This window comes from Tachypleus tridentatus, unplaced genomic scaffold (assembly GCF_004210375.1).
Source record: "Tachypleus tridentatus isolate NWPU-2018 unplaced genomic scaffold, ASM421037v1 Hic_cluster_2, whole genome shotgun sequence".
Taxonomy (NCBI): domain Eukaryota; kingdom Metazoa; phylum Arthropoda; class Merostomata; order Xiphosura; family Limulidae; genus Tachypleus; species Tachypleus tridentatus.
Window position 1 is genome coordinate 38,935,418 of NW_027467782.1, and position 20,800 is coordinate 38,956,217.

General features: G+C 31.3%; 1 protein-coding gene across 1 annotated transcript in view; it reads right to left on the bottom strand.

The window, feature by feature from the left end:
* Positions 1-461: 461 nt before the first annotated feature.
* Positions 462-20,800, bottom strand: part of LOC143242571 (serine/threonine-protein kinase atr-like) — a 38,647-nt gene continuing 18,308 nt past the window's right edge. The window contains exons 5-11 of the mRNA XM_076486042.1: positions 19,873-20,008; positions 13,446-13,594; positions 13,040-13,154; positions 12,238-12,375; positions 9,844-10,051; positions 4,439-4,544; positions 462-600 (exon numbers count right to left, since the gene is read on the bottom strand). Of these exons, the coding sequence (XP_076342157.1) occupies positions 4,525-4,544; positions 9,844-10,051; positions 12,238-12,375; positions 13,040-13,154; positions 13,446-13,594; positions 19,873-20,008 (766 nt within the window). The 3' untranslated portion in view covers positions 462-600; positions 4,439-4,524. The remainder of the gene's footprint in view (positions 601-4,438; positions 4,545-9,843; positions 10,052-12,237; positions 12,376-13,039; positions 13,155-13,445; positions 13,595-19,872; positions 20,009-20,800) is intronic.

Below are 20,800 nucleotides of genomic sequence, written 5' to 3' on the forward strand. Positions count from 1 at the left end.
CAAACAGTTGTGCCAATGAATGTAGCTAACAAATCATCCTAGCCACTACATTAATTTAAAATTTGAAAATACTTTTAATCTTATCGTACTTACTGATTTTAGGAACTCAGAAAGGCCGTCCCAGTCTGCTAACTTCCATGCTGATTCTACACGAAATGGATTTATCTCATTTGACCATTCTGGTCTATAAAAATAATGCAACAAAGAAAATTTATCTAAACTTTCACATTTTTCACAAGAAAATGTCGAAGTTTATTTAGAGTTAGTGCTAGTACAAAGCATTATGAATATAAGAAAATAATTATAATTAACAAATGAATCTTATTTCCTGTCAGGTGTATAGCTAGACAAATTATAAAAGAAGAAATACCCATGTTTAAGAAAGCAACTCTATTTCCTGTTGGATGAAAATAACTTAAAAAGTGTGCATAAAACAAACAAACACAAACCTCTCATTTAGAAGACCAGTAGCATAGGTAAGTGCTGTGTTTGACTGATCTAAACCCATCAAGCATCGAAGAAGACCCTGATGGTGACTAATTGTGTCTGATTTAACTTTTACAGCTCTTTCATAACAGGAAAATGCATCTTGTAGTTGACCTATCAAACATGATAACAGAATTTGAAATTCAGCAATTTGATCTTGATGAAACTTTGTAGAATTGATAGCTACTGCCTGTTGTGGAGACACAAGTGTAGAGGACAACGTTTCAAAAGTCTTCTGCTTTTTGTCTTTAAGACTAAAGGCGGAAGACTTTTGAAATGTCATCCTCTACACTTGTGTCTTCACAACAAGCAGTAGCCGTCCATTCCACAAAGTTTCATCATGAATATTCTGCCTAAACAATCTATCAAACAATTTGATCTTATATTTAAGTACTTCAAGCAATAAAACAACAAATTTATTTTTAACAATAGTAAGAGTTCTAAAGGTTACACCTAATGAATCATTTAAAATTTAGATATAATGATGACAGATTTTGTTTATATATATCCACAAGACCAAGAAGAAAAACTTGCTATTTAAATAATTGTTAATTAGAATGTTCCAGAAGTTATCTGAAATACATGTGAAATGATATCTTCACTTGTCTTTGGTGACTTCATGTATTCTTGTTTTATCACAAGGTTAAAATAGCAATGTGGGGATTAACAAAATTAACAAAAGTCAAATAGCTTAAGATAAGAGCACCCATGTATATATACACATATATGAATTTATGAACTAAAAACAAACAAAGAGACCACTATATAATAATTACCAAATATATCAACATGTAATTTTTTACTTTAAATACATCTTACTATTAAAAACAGAACAAATACATTCATTTCATAAATTATCAGTAGTAATATTAAAGCAATGTAAAGTAAAAATGGGGTATAGTCTGAAAATAAAATAATAATTTTAAAACACTAAAAAAACAATGAAATTTGGTTTGAATGTCCAACTGGACTTTCCAAATGAGCTGTAGTTTCAAAGCATTACAAAAGATTCAAGTAAATTTGATCTAAGTGTGAAACTGTAACTCTGGTGCCAAAACAATGGTACAAGGCTTCAATTTTTAATGTCAAAACGACAATTATGACTTGTCTGAAGCTTCAAGCTTTATTGTCAAAACAATAAAGTTGGTTGAAAGATCTAACTTTTGATGCATAACACTCTGATAAATTTTGTTTTAAATTAAATTTGAAACAATACACAGTATAAAAAAATTATATATGTAAAAACTGTTGGTATGGGTAGAGAAAGCATTATGTAGAAGAGCGAACAATGTTTCGACCTTCTTCAGTCATCGTTGTACATAGCTTTCTCTACTCATACCAGCCGTTTTTTACATATATATTTTTCTCTACAAGTGGGTTTTGTCGTCATCACAGAGTAAAATAAAATTGTTTACAACAAAATAAAATAACAGAGAAATTCAGCCTAAATATGAAATTGTAGCTTCAAAACTAATACAATACTTGATTTCAGAATAACATAGAAGAAACATTCCCACACTAGCAGTACCATAACAGCAGAAAGAAATGTTTGGTTAGTAAAGAAAATATGAATTCATGTGCCTGCAAAACTTTGTTGATGAGAACTTAGCTCATAAACAGCAGCAAGAGAAGTATTTCAAAGACACTGAAATTATTCAAGATGCCAGTTTTCCAGACCTTTTGTTGGATGTGAGCAAGAATATACATTTCATATTTAAGACACAAAAAACTGGTTGTTACAGCCCAATTACATAATGAATAACTAAACACATTAAAAATATAAAGTGCACAAAAACCTCTCTTTAGTGCACACAATGAAGGATGGAATAACAGGGGTATGTATAAACAGTTATTAATAAAGATACACACTTAAACACGATGTTTTCTGATTTCACGTACAGAAGTACCATTTGATAATCACAATGATCCCCTTGTCGGAGTCTCATTAAATTGACTGTGGATTTTCTTTGGCAGAAGAGAACCTGTCAAGTTAGTGAATTAAAATTAGGTCACTATATCATAATCAGGAGCAAGTAAATCAGAAAAACCAAAATATAAAAGATGTTAAGATAACAAAGCCTCAGCAAATGTTTCCCTGATGCTAGAGATTCTACACCAGCCTTAGAATGTTGGCTTTCTATTATTTACACATAATGTGGTATTAAACATCACAGATAACTACTGGCAATTTCTGAAACAAGAGGATGTGATATGTGGGCATGTCACATTGGGTCTGATTTACAAATTTACAATTTCTGGGATGTGTAACCAAATGAGATCGAAGACTATAAAAGTTATGCTTTGTGTGAGTGATTACAACATTATAAGAAATTATGTTAACTTTCATAGCTCTTGATGCAATGGAAAATGAGTTAGAGAAGAGGGTATTACCTACTGAGCAAATGTCAATTCTCACACTATGATGCTTGTTCTGAAAAAAGATAAACCGATCGCCAAAAGTATTACTTACTTGGCATGACACAAGATCTTAGTGTCTCACAATCAAAATTTAATTAATTTGTTATAACAATTAGAATAGCATAAACATCTCAGCTAATAATGCATATTATAACAGTATACAAGTTTTAAGTTCTTAATTCTAAAGGCAATATTTAAAAAAACAGGATTTGTCAAAAGAGACTTCATAAGCTGTAGCTAAAATTAGCATGTAAGCATATTTCTTTGATGGAATTAAAACATTTCCATCATCTTTAAGTCCATCACCAATAATCCTCTTTAGATTACTTGTACCTACATCGCCAAAGCTCCCAATGTTCTGTAAGGCAACAACAGAAATAAACTGTAAAACATTGCTTCACTGCTTTAGCAAAATCAGTTTGTTTATTTTTTAGAGCCAGTTTTCATGTGTAACTACCACAACTAAGCATTGCATAAAAGTACTGCAACTTGAATGGCTTCAACAATAATGTTAATTAATTATTTCTTTCTATTGGCATTATCAAGATCTGAAATCAACTGTACCCCATTTTGCTTTTACACTTTACTAGAGTTTTGAATGCTGACAAAGTATGTCCATCCACAGCAAACAGGTAAGCTGTTTAAGAAGTTTTCAATATGCCTCTTTAGCTTGTACACCCAGAGTTAAGTTATCTGAGGATGAAGAGAGATGCTGGAAGCAAAAACATCATCATCAGTAATACCAGTGTTGTCATGAAGACTTATCATCATCTTTGGACAACTTTTTAAAACATTAAAAGCACAAGTGTATAATTGTATAAATTTTATGTTGGATACAATGTAATAGAATAGATTAATAAAAATAGCATAGCTTGAATTAATAAAATAAATGGATAGTATATCTGTGTAAAAGAAAATCATAGTGATTGAGAAAACAGAAATTCACCAAAAATAACTAGGTTATAGACTTACCAGTTTATAAAAAAACAACAAAAATCAATTAGTGTGTGTGTGTGTGTGTTTTCTTATAGCAAACATCTGGCTATCTGCTGAGTCTACCGAGGGGAATTTAACCCCTGATTTTAGCATTGTAAATCTATAAACTTACTGCTGTACCAACTGGGAACAAATCAATTAGTAGATAATACTATACACAGGATAAAATTTAATTATGTTTAAGTTAGTACTCAGTAAATAAAGACCACAAAATCAGTTCTCTAATTACCTTAGTATATGCTAATTTGAATTACTAACAAACAACCAAATTTAAAAGTTCACAGATAACTCAAAAATCAGATAAAAACACATCATGACACACAAAAATCGATGTTTAGGTGTCTTTTTTAAATAACGTATAATATGAAAATTTAAATATTAACATACAGTTTGATACCAAACTTAAGAAGTTATAAAATAGTAGTTCAATAAAATTTTGAATGTAAGTTGACAAGTGCAATGATGTGGCCTTTGACCCATGACCCATCTGGAAAGGGTTAACAGTTACATACATAAAGAAATATTTACTTTTACATACCAGTTGCTTCATGACCTAGAATCAAATCATGAAGTGTGGGGTCTTCTTGACGAGATGCTGCTACTCCTGCCACTCCATCTGGTTCATCAAGGAGGATGTACAGTTTCTAAGACAAAAAAATAGATGCATACTGATCACAACTGAAAAAAGTAGTAATAAAAAACAATGCATTCATCCTATATATATATAAAAACATTTTTTGCATTTGAATACTGAATATTCTTAGATTCCTTATTCTTATAAAGAGTGATTCTGAAGTTCATTAACAGGTAAGGAGAGGCACAGGATCAGAAATAAGGTACACTGAGTCTGCCCTGTGACAGTACCATTGAAATAATGGGAAATTTTGTTGATATGAACCAAATTATCAGGAGAAAAGGTGTAAACAATAAAAAATAAAAACATTTTAACATGAGTACTCTGAAAATATTCTTTGAGAGCTATAATTTTATGTATATGTGCATGTAAAGTTGTACTACAGAAGATGTAAGTCTGACAGTAGTAAAAGTTATAGCACAAATCTGAGTTTAAGGTACAAGCCCAGAATTTTATTATACAATTAGCTCATTGAAAGATTGTAAGTATTAAACTTTACACAGTTTGGTTTCTATTCATCTCATGAATATTGCAACTTCACATAACACACACTGCAGATTCACACTTAAAATCTGTTTCAATGCAAAATTACCAATATCTATTGTTTTCCTTAAACTATTATTTTGTCATTTGAAATCAAACAGAATATTCTGGCATGTGATGTAATCTTAGTAGTATTAATATTTCATTATACAAAATTACAAGAGATATCATTTCAAAATTATTTACCTGCAAGAAAGCCAACTGTAGCCGTGATGATTCTTGGTTATTCTTGATTGATAATTCTAAATACATTAAAGCCCGAGCATAAGCTTGACAAACAAAGGAGCTAAAAGGTCTTCTGGAACACTCTTCAGGAAGTCATAAACAGACTTATAGTTGGGATCATTATGTGGGTCCACAAGAGAAATAACAACTTTGTCAATTCATGCATTAGCAAAAGCAAATCACAAAAAACGAAAAATACATTGTCTTTACATGTAAAACATTTATTATAGATTAAGGAAAGTTGGTGTATTCATTCTATGCATGAGCTTATGAATATACAGAACCACAACAGTCATCATGAGGTCTTAGTAATGGGTCACATCTCAATAACTGAGAATAATTCTATTCTGTTAACAACAGAACCAAAACAGCCATCTTGAGGTCCTAGTAGCAGATTACATCTCAACAACTAAGAATCGTTTTATTCTGTCAAGAACAAAACCCATAGGACCTCCATTAGGTCACCAATAATTACAAACCATGTCTTATTATGTAAAGAATAGAATCACAAAAATTTCTGTCAGGTCCAAGAAAAACAGGTCACCTTGCAAAATGTGTAATAATGGGTTTTTATTTGTCAATAACAAAATCTTAACAACCTCCATCAAGTCAAAAGAAAATTGGTCACAGCACAATAATTTGGAATTTTATCTATTATTTTAACGATAAAGTTCTAAACAGAAGTTGATATCAGTTACAAAACAGATGTTGAAAGCAGCAAAGTTTGAATGAACTATAATAGTACAGATTGTACATGTAAACAACTTCAGATCTTTGAAGCTTATCAGAAAAACAATAAAAACCACTAAAGATGAATCCCAAAATACTGATGTTGCAATAATTTGACTCTACAATGAACTGAAGCATTTCATGGAGTATGTTGATATATATATAGAGCTAAAGGAGATGTGGCACAGAAACTGAAAAATTGCAAATGAATTCAACATTGAAACTCTGCCATCATTTATTAGCTGAATTTCTACTTTCAAGGGCAAGTTGGCAACACATTTTGGTGGTTTCCACAAGATCATTTTATTATTAAACTGCAACTTACTTTGCTTGTTTTGAGAAATCGAATATTTTGTAAATTCTGGTTTTATTTATACCATAACAATCATCACATTTGCTTCCTTTCAGGATGAAAGCTCCAACACATCATTCTATAGTTTCTCCACTTTAAACCAAAATCTGCAAAATTGTCAGCTTATCAGATTTTTCAAATGAGACTGCTGACATATCTTGTTTCTGTTAAATGCAGTCAAAGTTTTCATCAGTGAACCAAGTTGAAGACACAATATACAATACAAGTACATAAGCCACATACAAAGATGAATTTCTCTTCATTATCAATGTAGTTCTAAAGTTTACAGGTTACATATTTTTAGAAGTTACATACAAATATCAATGAATAAGGTGTAACAGATAGTTTATACATGCTACTTCATTTTATATATGAAGGATAGCTTTTGCTAGAGACAGATCAGGAAAAAATTATGATAACTAGCAGTAATTTGCCCTTTTGCTACAGACTCAGTATAATATACAAGTTCATCTACACATTTGCACACATTAAGTATTTGTACTATAACTTTTGATACAGCACATGTACCTTCACAAAATCTGGTAGACATTAGTACAGATACAAGTATTTTTTTTACAAAATCAGATGTTTCATGAACTATTTTTATAAAAGATCTGTTTGTGAAAATTGAGTCTGTTTCATTACTAGTATGAGTGCAAAGTGATTTCATGTTATGAGTTAAAAACTGTTCTTCATCCCAAAAATCTCAAATATTATTTGCATAATCTCTAAAACTTCCCAAATATATTTCAGATGTTTGATTTCAGCAAAACTTTATACATTATGTTATTTTCTACACTCCAGCTGTGGGGTCTGTCACTTAACTAGCTTTGTAACTATCATTAAAAAATTAGGAAATAAATAATTTTATTTTTTTAGTGCTATGATGATGACATATTGTAACATGAAAATACAAATGTTTAGTTTAAGTAGACTAAGTCTCATAATGCTATATGTTACATATATATTTATTATGTTACTGACCTTCCAGTCATGCCTAGCTAGCATTGTGCAACTTGCATTGATCTGGTGCTCTCATATTACATATCCAGTAACATAAAACTGACCTTTAGTCTTTTCTGTCTTGGCTGTGTTTTAGTGGACTAGTATTTTGTAATATACAGACACATTTAAATTATTATACATTATATATATGTATATACATTATGACTATTTAGAAATAAATTATTAAACTTTTCTTAAAATATAGAAAAAAAATGGGAAAAGCAAACAATTATCTCTTCTCTCTACGATCTCTGTACTTGGTTGTTGCTGGACATAAGTTGCTAAGCCTTTTGAAATTTCACAAGTGGAGGATATCAAACAATTTTTTTTAGGTTTTATACATACAGTTGAATAACCAAAAAATCATAAGTAACTACACTGATACCATAGAATTCCACTTAGTAACTAGATTTATATCAATTTTAAAATATATGAAACTATGAGCAGACTAAAGACACAACCAAACTCCTTGAAAACTTAGATTGAAAGAACACTAGCTTTTTCGAAGATTAAAATAGCTAAAACCACTTTAGGAACATCTTAAGCTAGTGATTGGTTATTCACATGTCATATACTGTAGTAAGAGTATATAATGGACTGTTTCAAAATTGGAAAGAGTTGAATAGAGCCCACTGTGTTAAAGACCTCATACCTTTTATTTTATATTCTAGCTTGTTAAAGTTAGTAATCTGAGTTCTAATTTGTATGAAACTGTGAACTTAGTATTTTGACACCACAAACATCTAATTTTAAACTGTGCAGCATTAAACATAACATGTGACTCACTAAAATCAATATTTATGTTCTTTTAATACTTATTTTTAAACTAAGAAATTAACTCATACATAACATTAAATAGTAAAATTATAATCTACAATTTGATTCCAAACTTACTGACATAAATTCATAAAATATTTGTTCAATACAATCTTGAATGCAAGTCAACAAACACAACAAGATGGCCTTTGATCCATGACCCATTATAAAAGGATTAAACATTGTTAAGTCCTTAATACTGCATGAAAGTTAGACCACACAGTACTGAATATAATGCACCAGATTAAGTCACAGTATAACTATACACTTGCTACATGGATGAAAAGGTCCTGTCACAAACTACAGCTCTTGAAAGAACATGATGACTTGTTTGTACATCTCTTGAATGTTAAAGACCTAAGTGACATACATAGGTTTGTGTACACACTACCATTTAAAATATTCAATTGCTCTTCATTAAACTATAAGTCAAACTCAGGGTTTAGATGGTAATGTATCAAAAATGGAAACTAATGCTTTCTTAAACTAAAATGCACTTCCAATAATACTTACCTATGCAGACATTACAGCTATTTCATGATTTCTAAGGATTCCATATTTTGCCCATCTAAGCACTGAAAATACTAACTTCAGTCTTTTATACCCAACTTAAATACCTTAGACAAGTTCTAACTAGCAAACTGCTCCACAAACTTTAATGTGCCTTCTAACTAGGTACTGTATATAACCATCTCATCCTGACAACACAGTCACTTTTTCTGAGAAATACATTTGGTTTTAGTGGGAAGATAGAACAGGAGAGTGTCAGTGAAGGTAAGTATTATCGAAAATACATGTTCAGTTAACTTTCGAAATATACCATCTACTGACACTAGAATCCCATGTTAAGAAGGTGGAGGGGCTGGTGCAGGCATGATCCATACAGAAAGTGTCTTCATAGAACAGGAGTATACCAAGAAAAGAATAGTACAAGAGTGGGAGAACTGAACTACCTCCAGAACAGATATGCTCTTCACCTGAAACTTAATTTTTATATCCAAGGTGGAACAGAATACGAGTAATCATTCGTATAGGTTAGCCTCAACCAGGTAGCCAAGGTTGGATTTAGGCAGTCATGAAACCTGTATCTCATGTTAGTGGTTAGGGTTATTGGACCACAATGTTTTGTGTGTGTATATAAATATATATGACTGGATCTCAACCTGTAGCCAAAGAATGATGCTTTACACAATGAGAAAGTAACAACAACTAAGTGGACAAACCTTCTCCTCTACCTAAAGGAATCTAAAGGCAACACAACAGTTTTAGAAATACAGGCTAGACTAATAATGAAATTAATTTTTCTTAAAGAACACTGTAGAAAATTTGTTACCCAAAAGTTATTACCACCACTAGCTTCTACAGATGAAAGTCTTGTAGTAAATTCAATTATTTTACATGAGAAAATATTCTGGTAACTCTGCTTCAAATTTTGAAATTATTACCCTAATAAATCATTACTTATTTCCTAGCAAAGTGACATTTTTATGTTGTAAAAACATAAATAAGGCTGTTAATCAATAACTAGAACAGGCATTTTAATTGTTTTATAATATTTACAGTCTTTAATTTCTCAAAGAAAAGAACATAAAATACCAGTAACTTAAGCTCATGATTAATTAATGAGTATTCCAACTACCTTTCCCTTTATTTGCAGGCTTGGAGTTATTCTGGTTACTAGATCTCAACATCACAAAATACTGATGACACCAAACCGTTAAACAATCCAATATTGAAAACACAGTCTGGGCACTCAAGTGGCAAAGGTCAGTCTTCTCATGAAACTTCAATTTGCTCTGTTCAGCTTGGTCAACATGGCTTAGAACAGCCATAATCTCTCTGTAGATCTATAGACCCAAATACATAAAAAGTTTTGCTTTTCTTTTTATAATAACACATATTAATTCTAAATTTTAGTGAGATTAAAATCTACCTTGATTATCAACGTTAAAAAATTATTTCACATTCCATTTTGCTTTTAAAAATTCTACTACTAAAATATGCAGCAAAATATTTCATAGATTCTTGTAATTTATAACATCTATGATAACGCAAAACTGCTGTGAACACATTATTCAGCTCACATTTTCAGTTCATTTTGGTATAAATCAGTCATCTTTACACCTCCACAATTCTGGGGATTTCATCTTAATATGTAGGACAACCACCATGAACAACAAAGGCAGTACAGCACTGATGCTGTATACTCGAAATCAGAATGTTCATTAAGTTCTAAGGCATCAGTAATCACTCCATTAAAACAAATACCTTCAGGGCATTTTCAGTATTCTGAATTATTTCATAGGATGTGATGAAGCTCACAAGAGTATCTCATGCATGAACAATGGATATGAAGACTGGTGACACACTTCACTCAATCCCCTCTTTTTGAAGACGATGTACTGATTACTTCTACACAGTTAGAATGAAAATCATAATTCATTATGTGACAGAACACAGGATAATAGAATTTAAGGCATTAGTAGTCCAATCAGAAGATCGTAAAACAAAGTCTTCCAATGTTCATTACTGTCAACACCAACTTGAATCACCATCATATGTACAATGTCTCCATATGAATATGGTATTTAACCTGACTCTCAGATACTCATCAAATAAGCACATAGCTGTTATGTGGTAGCAGGGTGAGACATAGCTCACTTGTAAAATTACTATTCTTATATTGTTGGTCCACTTGGTATGTTCTTGGCACAATAAGAAGCAAGTCATTTCCTGCTATATGTGAGCATAATGCACCTTAGTAGGTGTGTGAAATACAAGCTATCCTCGTATAGTCTCTATTTTAGCAGTCTGTATACTTACAGTGCCAAAGTAAAAACTACAGACATTTGACACAGTCTAAGAGCAAGTTTAACCAACCAAACAGAGCTTTAGACACCTGACTCAACCTAGATGCAGTTTTTTTAAACCTATCTGCCTGTGCATCATTTACTATTGCAGTAACACTGTAGTCTTACACTGCACAGCATTCAAAAAACAAACAATGTTGTCTTATATAATTATATAAATCAAAATCACTGTTCAACTGGTATTTTTAATGCTATAACATTTGGTGTAACATGCAAAAGTGGATTATAGTTTATTTTAACATTCATGTTTTTCATATTACATTATATTTGTTGAAAGCTATGACAAGACTTCAGTGCACATAAGCTAAGTAAACATGTACGGTAAATAAAAACAAATTATTCTAATAATTCAAACTATTTCTTCTTGAATGTTACTGTTAAGTTTATAGCACTCATAAGATACACATAAATAATTTAATATCTATTAAAAAAAACATTATTAGATATAAATTCATGCTGTCCAAGAATACTCTTAGCAAAAATATTGTTAATTAGACTGACAAAAGTAACGTTGATCTCAATTTCAAAGATCTGACCATAGGTCACTCATACATTTTTGACAGTTTTATCTTTGTTTCTGGCAGTGACAGTTGTAACTGGCAAAATAAACTGTCAAAAGAAATAATGTTACTTTCAATCAAGTTGAAATTGACTAGATATGTAAGATGGAACTAGGATTTGTAATCAACAATAAGAAAGAAAGAAAATTTTTTGATAAAAGGAAGTACTTTTAATATTATTTTGAAAATAGTTTCTCACAATAGAATTCACATCCTGAAAAACGACTGAAAGACTAAAGTTAAGTAAAATGTTCCAAAAGTCAGAATACCTTTGGCTGACTGATGGATAATTAACCAATTCAGAATCTTTTCTATTTACTGTAAACATCAAAGCAGATGTACTGGTACTGGTATTTTCTTTCTGTTCCCTGCTTTCTTACCCCTTAAAACATTTTATTACCAGATCTAAACAAAATTAATGATTGGCCAATCTGATAAGAGAAGATGCAGAAGTCTGTCAAATGGCTATCAATGCTAAGCTCTGTCTTTAAAATCTCACAGCCTATCAGTTGTATTACATTCTTTACTTCTGAAAAAAGAAAATGTCATATAAAGAATTATGTACATTTACTTCTATACTTTATATTATTTCTTAAAACAAACATCTTCCTTTTCTTCATTGCTTGCATCTTGTAAAACATTAACCATGATGTGAGGAAGAAGAAAAACTGTTGTCTTCACATCGTTTTTGACAATCATGAAGCATGACTGAAAAACTCTAGCTGTATTCTCTCGCTTTATCTGAGAAATTAAATACACAAAACCATATAAATTTTATAAAACTAAGGGCATTTAAAACATGCTAATGAGCATGGAAAAGTTAGTTTTAAATTGAAATGATTTTGGTTGTTTTTCTCTATGGCATAATCTGTTCTCAAAAAGCAGTTTTATAAAAACTATTCTGCATTATTTCTTTTCTTTCCATTAAAACAGAAAATTAACATATACAAAGACAAAATGAGAGAATTTTAAGTGTAATGTGGTGATTATAATCTAGTACTTGTCTTTGATACTACAGTAGTCTACCCCCCAAAAGAAATTCTAAAAGTGTATACCACCTTTATGTTCTAAACATATTTGTAGAGTAAGTTTCAATAATGTGCTCCTAATGGGCTAAAACTGTGACAAATGTTACAGAACTGTGTGCACGTTACTTAATAGTTGAAATTAACATTCTCCTGAATTAGAAAAGGAAATGAAACTCAGACTTACAAGAACTGTGTGAACAGATATGTTTAGCTGAACTGTGAGGTGCCTCTGTTTCAGTAATACTTTTATCTACACAGTCTGATCTCTAGTTCAAATTTTGTCATGGTTTTAATTAATATAATAATCACCTATAACAATAATATTGATTAGCAACCTAATTATCTCATTTCTTTTATCACAGAAAAGTGCTTCTTACCTTCTGGAGAAGACAAGATGCCCAATTACAGGCCCAATCTTTAAAAGTGCTTCCTAGTTTGCTCCCATATATTGGGCATGGAAAGGAAGTCCTCTTGTTACTAGACATAATGTACCTATCAAATAATAACAGAAAACCTGATGAACTTTTTTTTTAACTTTTATTAAAAAAGCAGAACAACTTCAATATTCAAATAACTTTTCAGTTTATGTGAAATATTAAAAAAAATTGAGTTTTTAATGTTTAAACTATGCTAAAATACTGTTGAATTGTAATGTTTTATAACACAGTAAAGATAAAAGAAAAACATAACACAATGAACAATGTTAGAAAAATAATTGATAAGAAAGAAAATAACTGAAAATTACTGTCTAAATTTCATTATAATAAAAAATAAAATACATACCTAGAGTGCTGCAAAGGTACCAAAATTTCTTGAACCTCTTCTGAAAACCTGTTCCAAAGACTACCACTTGGTCTCACAATTTGTGACAACTCTCCACTTTGACAAGTATATATCTGTAAGGTTTCCTGCAGTGCATAAGATGCACAGTCCTACAAAAAAGAAAAATGTGTACTTTACATAAGAAAACAGTCATAAACACAGCATGAAAAACTTCAGTTCAGAAAGAAAGAAAAACGTTAGGAAGTGGAGAAATAAAATAACAATAAATACACACAATACCATATGTTTACTGTGAAAGGCCTACAGTATCATACGTGACTATGTTTACTGTGAAAGATATAAGGTATAACGTGTGACTGTGCTTACTGTGAAAGATATAAGGTATCATGTGTGAACTGTTTACTGTGAAAGATATGTAAGATGATTATGTGTGACTGTGTTTAATGTGAAGTTAAAGAATGAAAAATTCTTTAGTGAGAAAAAATACAATTTTCTTGATATAAGATGAAAGATATACTGAAATGTATGCAGTGTAAATGAACAGTTTGTCTTAACTACAAAAACAGACAAGAATGCAGAATGACTGTGTTTACTGTGAAAGATATAAGGTATTATGTGTGACTGTGTTTAATGTGAAAGATATAAGGTATTATGTGTGACTGTGTTTACTGTGAAAGATATAAGGTATCACATAATCTTTTAATCAATAATCTTTTTGTTGTAGAGAGAGATTTAATCTGATGTGACTGTGTTTACTGTGAAAGATATAAGGTATCAGATTCTGCAAGACTGTGTTCCTCAAAACTGTGTGTAAAGATATAAGGTATTATGTGTGACTGTGTTTAATGTGAAAGATATAAGGTATTTATATGTGACTGTAAAGATATAAAGTATCATGTGTGTGACTGTGTTTACTGTGAAAGATATAAGGTATTATGTGTGACTGTGAAAAAGATATAAGGTATTATGTGTGACTGTGTTTACTGTGAAAGATATAAGGTATCATGTGTGACTGTGTTTACTGTGAAAGATATAAGGTATAACGTGTGACTGTGTTTACTGTGAAAGATATAAGGTATTATGTGAGACTGTGTTTACTGTGAAAGATATAAGGTATTATGCAAGACTGTGTTTACTGTGAAAGATATAAGGTATCATGTGCAACTGTGTTTACTGTGAAAGATATAAGGTATTATGTGTGACTGTGTTTAATGTGAAAGATATAAGGTATCACGTGTGACTGTGTTTAATGTGAAAGATATAAGGTATCACGTGTGACTGTGTTTACTGTGAAAGATATAAGGTATCACGTGTGACTGTTTACTGTGAAAGATATAAGGTATCGTGTGTGACTGTGTTTACTGTGAAAGATATAAGGTATTATGTGTGACTGTGTTTAATGTGAAAGATATAAGGTATCATGTGACTGTGTTTACTGTAAAAGACCTAAAGTATTAACAGGAATATGAGAGGATAATGGATGATGATTTCCTTGATAAACAAATCCCAATTCAAGGGGAGTGGAAGACTTGTAGTATGCATAAAGAAAAAGTTCACATACAAAGGGCAACACTAAATAAGAACAGTTAATCTTGTGAGAGATGGCAAGTACATTGAAAATACATTTTCAGTATAGGGAAAATTAAGACTTCTGATATGGTAATTATCTACTCTCACAATATTAGCTAGAATCTTACATTGATAACAAGGAGGGACCAGTGTGAGGATATGACAAAAGAATATTTTAAAATTATCTGAAGGATATCTTGGAAATGAAAGAATCAGATCTGAAGATCATAGAAAGGGGAAGTGGACCATTTCTGAGCCAGGGATACTCTTCATCCGATTATGGAACGTGTGAAATATAAGGGAAAAAAATGAGAGGAGTACATCAGAGTGAGAGAGAATGTGGCAAGAAAGTGGTCATAACCAATACTGTAACTCAATCTCAAAATAGGAAAGGCAGGTAAACAAAAGATACACCCCTAGGTGTACAGCAGCTTGGATGCAATGGACTACACATAGTAAATCAACTACTTTCAAAACATGCCCATGGGATACCAACATCCATGTGAGTGTAGAATAAAGAGCATACCCTCTTTACCTCAATCCCATGAAATGGGGAATTGAAACCCACTCTAATTCCTGGGTATGACACTAGGATTAGATCTGAGCTATTGAATTGGTATCAACAGAATGTCTGTTGCATGTAATCAACTCCCATAACTGTGAAATGGGCCAGGACCATCCATAGACAATATCATACCCCTAATATTAAGATGAGAAAACAAGAAACAAGAGATAGCCAATGACAGAACCAGAACAATTTCACAAATCATTGCTGTGACCCACAGCCAAGATGGAGGAAATTGAGTTAGGAAGATAGTTAACTTGAAATATGTGTGAGAACTTAAGTAAATGAGTTCACTCTAAATTCAAAACCTTCTTATAGTGTAACAACATTTAGTTGAGAGTAGGATGACAGTTTCCAATAAAAGGGATGAATTACATCTTGATGTCTCATTCTGTTGTCAATGGTTATCATAAAGAGAAGAATATCACATCATCTACACCCATAAAATACCACCACCCTATTCTGTAATTGATTGGTTATTGTGAGTAACTCATTCAGCTGGGTGCCTTCAGGGTCAACCACCTCAGCAATTTGGAACTGGAGTTGTAAGGATGCCCATACTCCACTTGAAGCAAGGAAGGTGACAATGTGGTGGTGAAATCCAAAGCAGTATCACCACATAACCACAAAATCTTATTTTGAAAAATCAGACCATACTGAGTTATTAATTCTAGGAATGATTGGGATGGACAACAAACCCCTTCTGTTTTCCCATTCAGTCCAAGGGTGATACAGTCTGGGATGGGCTTGGTTATGAAACACAAAATATCATGAAAATCATGAACCTATATGTGATTTTGTGGAACACCCCATCTCAATGGTGAATGTGTGAAGCCATGGAAGATAAATTGAACACATCATGGAAGTACAGTGTGGATTTAAAGTTTAAAAAAATCCTGGTGTCTGACCACAGAACAGGATCAAAATAATGATGAATGAAAAGAAGACCTGTGAAAAGAAAAAGGAAAGTATAAATAGAAACTTAACAGTCAGTCACACAGAATTATGAAGAATGGCTACAGGTGGAAGATAAAACCCCAAACAAAGAGGAAACTGCAATATAATGGAAGACTTAGAATGGATGACAAAGGCAAGCAAGGGAAAAGTGAAATTGTCAGATCTGATAGGAGTATACCTAGAACAAATTCCAGGAGAAATAGACCAACTGAAACAAAAGATGGACCTAACTGGCAAAAAAAGTAGGTAAAAGATCATGAACAGAGGAGGATTGCCAGAGGATAAAGAAAACGTATCCTGGTAGGAAGCAGTATGTCAACAAAGAGCTCTCACTGAGCACAGAAGCCTACACGGATAAAGTCAAGGGGAAAGATGGAAAATGGAAGAAAAGGAGGAATCACCATCTCGAGCTGCTAACAATAATGCCATATCCCCAAAAGTGATAGAACCTTGTGAGCAGTAAATACAACCTTAAAAAAAAGAAAAAGCACTTCCAAACCTAAGCACTGTCAAATGAGAAGTGATAGTTCAGTAGAGGAGTGTAAAAGGAACCACATATGTCAAATGAGTATGTCACACGACGATTCGGATGAGAAACACATTGAAATCTTACAATTCCAAAAGTGGGGAGCAGAAGGTTTGTAGCATGTGTAAAGTTCACATATGTGAGAAAAGATAATCATTATATTGGAATTTCATATTTTTTTTAGACCTAAATACAGCTTACTTACTAAGCTTGATAAATTATAGTGGAATTCTACAGTACTGATATTGTAACTTATGACTATTTTGTTTATTTAAACTGTATATTTGTTACCTGTAAATAACAGTATTGTAAATACGTATATAATGTATAATAATTGAAATGTGACTGTATTTTGCACAATCCTTTTCCACTACAACACAGTCAAAACAGGTCACTCTGTGGATAGTAAAATTAGTTCCATATAACTTAATACAGTAATATGACACATGTGCACTGCTTCACTGTAGCTTCTGTATTGTTAGGCATGCATGGATGAAAGGTTGTTATAATAAAAATAATAAATATATATGAATGTATAATGTTATAAGATTTAAGCTATTTAGTCTAAACATTTGTGTTTTCATGTTATACTCTGTTGTCATCCCAGAATGAAAAGGGCAAAATTTATATATATACACACACACACACATATTTTTTTTTTTTTGGTTACAAAATCAGTAAAATCAACCAAACCTACACAGAGATTCATTAGTAAAATAAAGGGCAAAACATAATGTTTTTCCTTAATAAACATTTGATAAGTTTTTGAATGTTATATTTTTGTATGTGAAATTTGAAAATTTTCTGATGCATGAAAGTATTTTTCATCTCAAAATGTTGGATAAGAAACATGCAAAAAAGAAAAAAAGGCAAAAGAAAAGCTTACAACTTAATAAAAAAAAAACACAATATTTTGCATAACAAATCTTGTAATATTTATTGATAATATACCAAGTTCCATCAAGATATATTTATTAATTTAAAAGTAATAGCTTGAAAATTGTATCAAACACAAAATGATTATAAAGCCAGTCCCAGAGACTAAGCCTGTGTTAAAAAAAAGTCACATATACAATCAACATAGATTCGTTATACAGTACAGTTCTTGAATTCTGTGTACACCAAAAGGTCTCCTCAAGAATAATTACTTCTTGTTACAAACTTTAGATATTGGCACTTTATTAACAACCCTATAATCTCGAGTGTGTCTAATATTTTTCACTATCTACAAATACATGAAGCTCAACAGGTCTTTCACTCACAATAATGAAAAGTCCAAAGCAATATTGCAACTTTATCAATGGGTGCTTCAGAACACAGGATACAAACATTCTCAGTCTACAAAGAATTTTATTTCAACACATTAAGTCTATTTGTAAGTAATGAATGAGCTTATAAAAGTGAAACCTGTTAGTCCTAAAATTATGCAGATGTAGCTTAACACTGTTTCAGTGAAGAAATTCCTTCACTTTTAGAAGTATTTTCTCTTCTCTAAATACATTTCACTTAGAAACAAAAGTGACATTTCTATATTTTTTGCCCTCCCAGAAAACTGATCTGCTGATTCCACACAAAATTCTATGTCCTGAACAATCTTAATGTTCCTACTGACTAGTGATAGTAGTGGATTTGTAAAGACAACACTGAGGTCTCTTCTCCCTGGTTTCACTCAATTTTATGCCACTAAAGATGGTTAGTTTATGTTTTCACTTCATGCTCTTTTTTAACAAAAAAAAAAAAATTTCTGCTGGTGCCTGGCACACCTTTACTACTTCATATAGCTGGAAGGTCTTGTCTTAGGCTCCATGCAGGTTGGCAGAAGTTTATCAACTGTAGTAATGTTGTTAACGGAGTTACAAAATGTTATACAGGGTGTTCAGAAAGTCACTGTGCAGTTTTGTAATTATATGTCTATTCAGTCTATTTCAAGCCAGCAACTGACAGCAGTGTTTAGAAACAAAATAAGAAGGATCCAAGCCAACAGGGGTCACTTTTAATATTGTTTATAATTGTTATTCATATTTACCTCCTGTATTCTATATTGAAACATGTCTGTTAATAAATATACAAGTGCACAGTGACTTTCTGAACACCCTGTACAAATGATCTTTTGATAGTTTATTTATTCTATTTACCTGATGACGATTTAAAACTTTCTCCATTTACAGTGTGTTTCAGTGGCGAGTTATGATTGTCACAATCTGTATTTTGTTCAAAGCATATATACAATCCAAAATGGTATGCAGTATTTGAAATATATAAAAGCACATTCTGCTGTCATTCGTAAGTCCAGGATTTGGTAACACACCTTAAAATGTGGCTTATGTTTTGTTGCACTGAACTTCTTCACCCATTTGTATCCATATTTTGAAGACCACAGGAGATTCAAAACATGTTTGTCCATATTTCAGAACATCATGTTACAAACCATTTGTTGGGTAAGAAAGCAACTGGGTAATGTAAACTAAATGTTATATCTCACTGAATATCTAGTGATTACTGTGATCAACAATTTGTTTTGAGATTTCTGAAAAAATTTAATATCTCATGTATAGTGAAAGAAATAAATGGCAAGGTTCATAGATAATTAAGATTATATTTTAAACTAATTTTTTTAAAATAAATGATTAAGTTTTAACAAATGAAAAACTTAAATTTAAGTAAAGTGAAAATAAAGTATTTTTCAAATCTGTGCAACTTTTGTATAGGTAGTCTAATTATTCTAACCATTTCTCATAAGTATGTCAATGTGAAATAAAACCAATAACACAGAGTCAAAAGACACACTTCAGTATAAAATAACCACTCACTTGTATTCTGGTGTCTTCAGCTGCTAGGAAAGACCTAACTAGCTCTTGAACCAAATCATAAGCAAAGTTTTCATCTTCTACACTTAAATAAAAAAATGAAGACTTTTGGTTCTCACTCAATCTCCTCATTTCTAATCTAAAAACAAAACAAAAGAAGATAAACATTTATTTAAGTTTCAACTCAAACTTCTCTACTTCAAAATAATCTGTATTCCTATATGTATTCTTGAGACAGCTAATATGGATATTAGAACTTTAATTAACATAAAGCACAGAAGAATATTTTGATCTTCTCATGTAATCTTCAGGTTAACAAAGAGAGAGTTTGCAACTGACTCTGCTTTATGTTAATTAAAGTTCTAATATCCATACCAGCTGTCTTCAGAATACATTTTTACTTGAAGTGTGTTTCTCATCTTCACGAATGTATTCCTATATATTACAAATAACTTATGAACTGTTGTTTAGAGATGCACATAAATTATTCATGCAAGTTAATGTAAAAAAAAAAAAAAAAAATGAAGGGCTTTCCAACATCTTTTCTAAAACTTGTCATTTACTAGGATCTATTTTACTGATTTTAACAGATACACGAACTCCAATAAACTAAGTTTATTATATTTTGTAACAAAATAATTGCACTGAATACAATAAATAAACTGCAGTGAGTCCAATACAGCTAAAAACAATAGAAACAGGTTACTGAATAAGTACTACTGAATTCTTCAGTCTTCATGTTCCCTTAATTATACTTTTTCAATTTCAGTGCAATAACAAGTGATATGAGCCTTGCATCTTTTCCCTAAATACTGTTCTTTACCTGCAGTTTGCAACAAAATCAACTTGTATTTATTGAACACATTACTTCAACTTGCCAAAAGGATTGCTTTTAAACCTGACTGACTGCTTAAACATAAAATACATCACC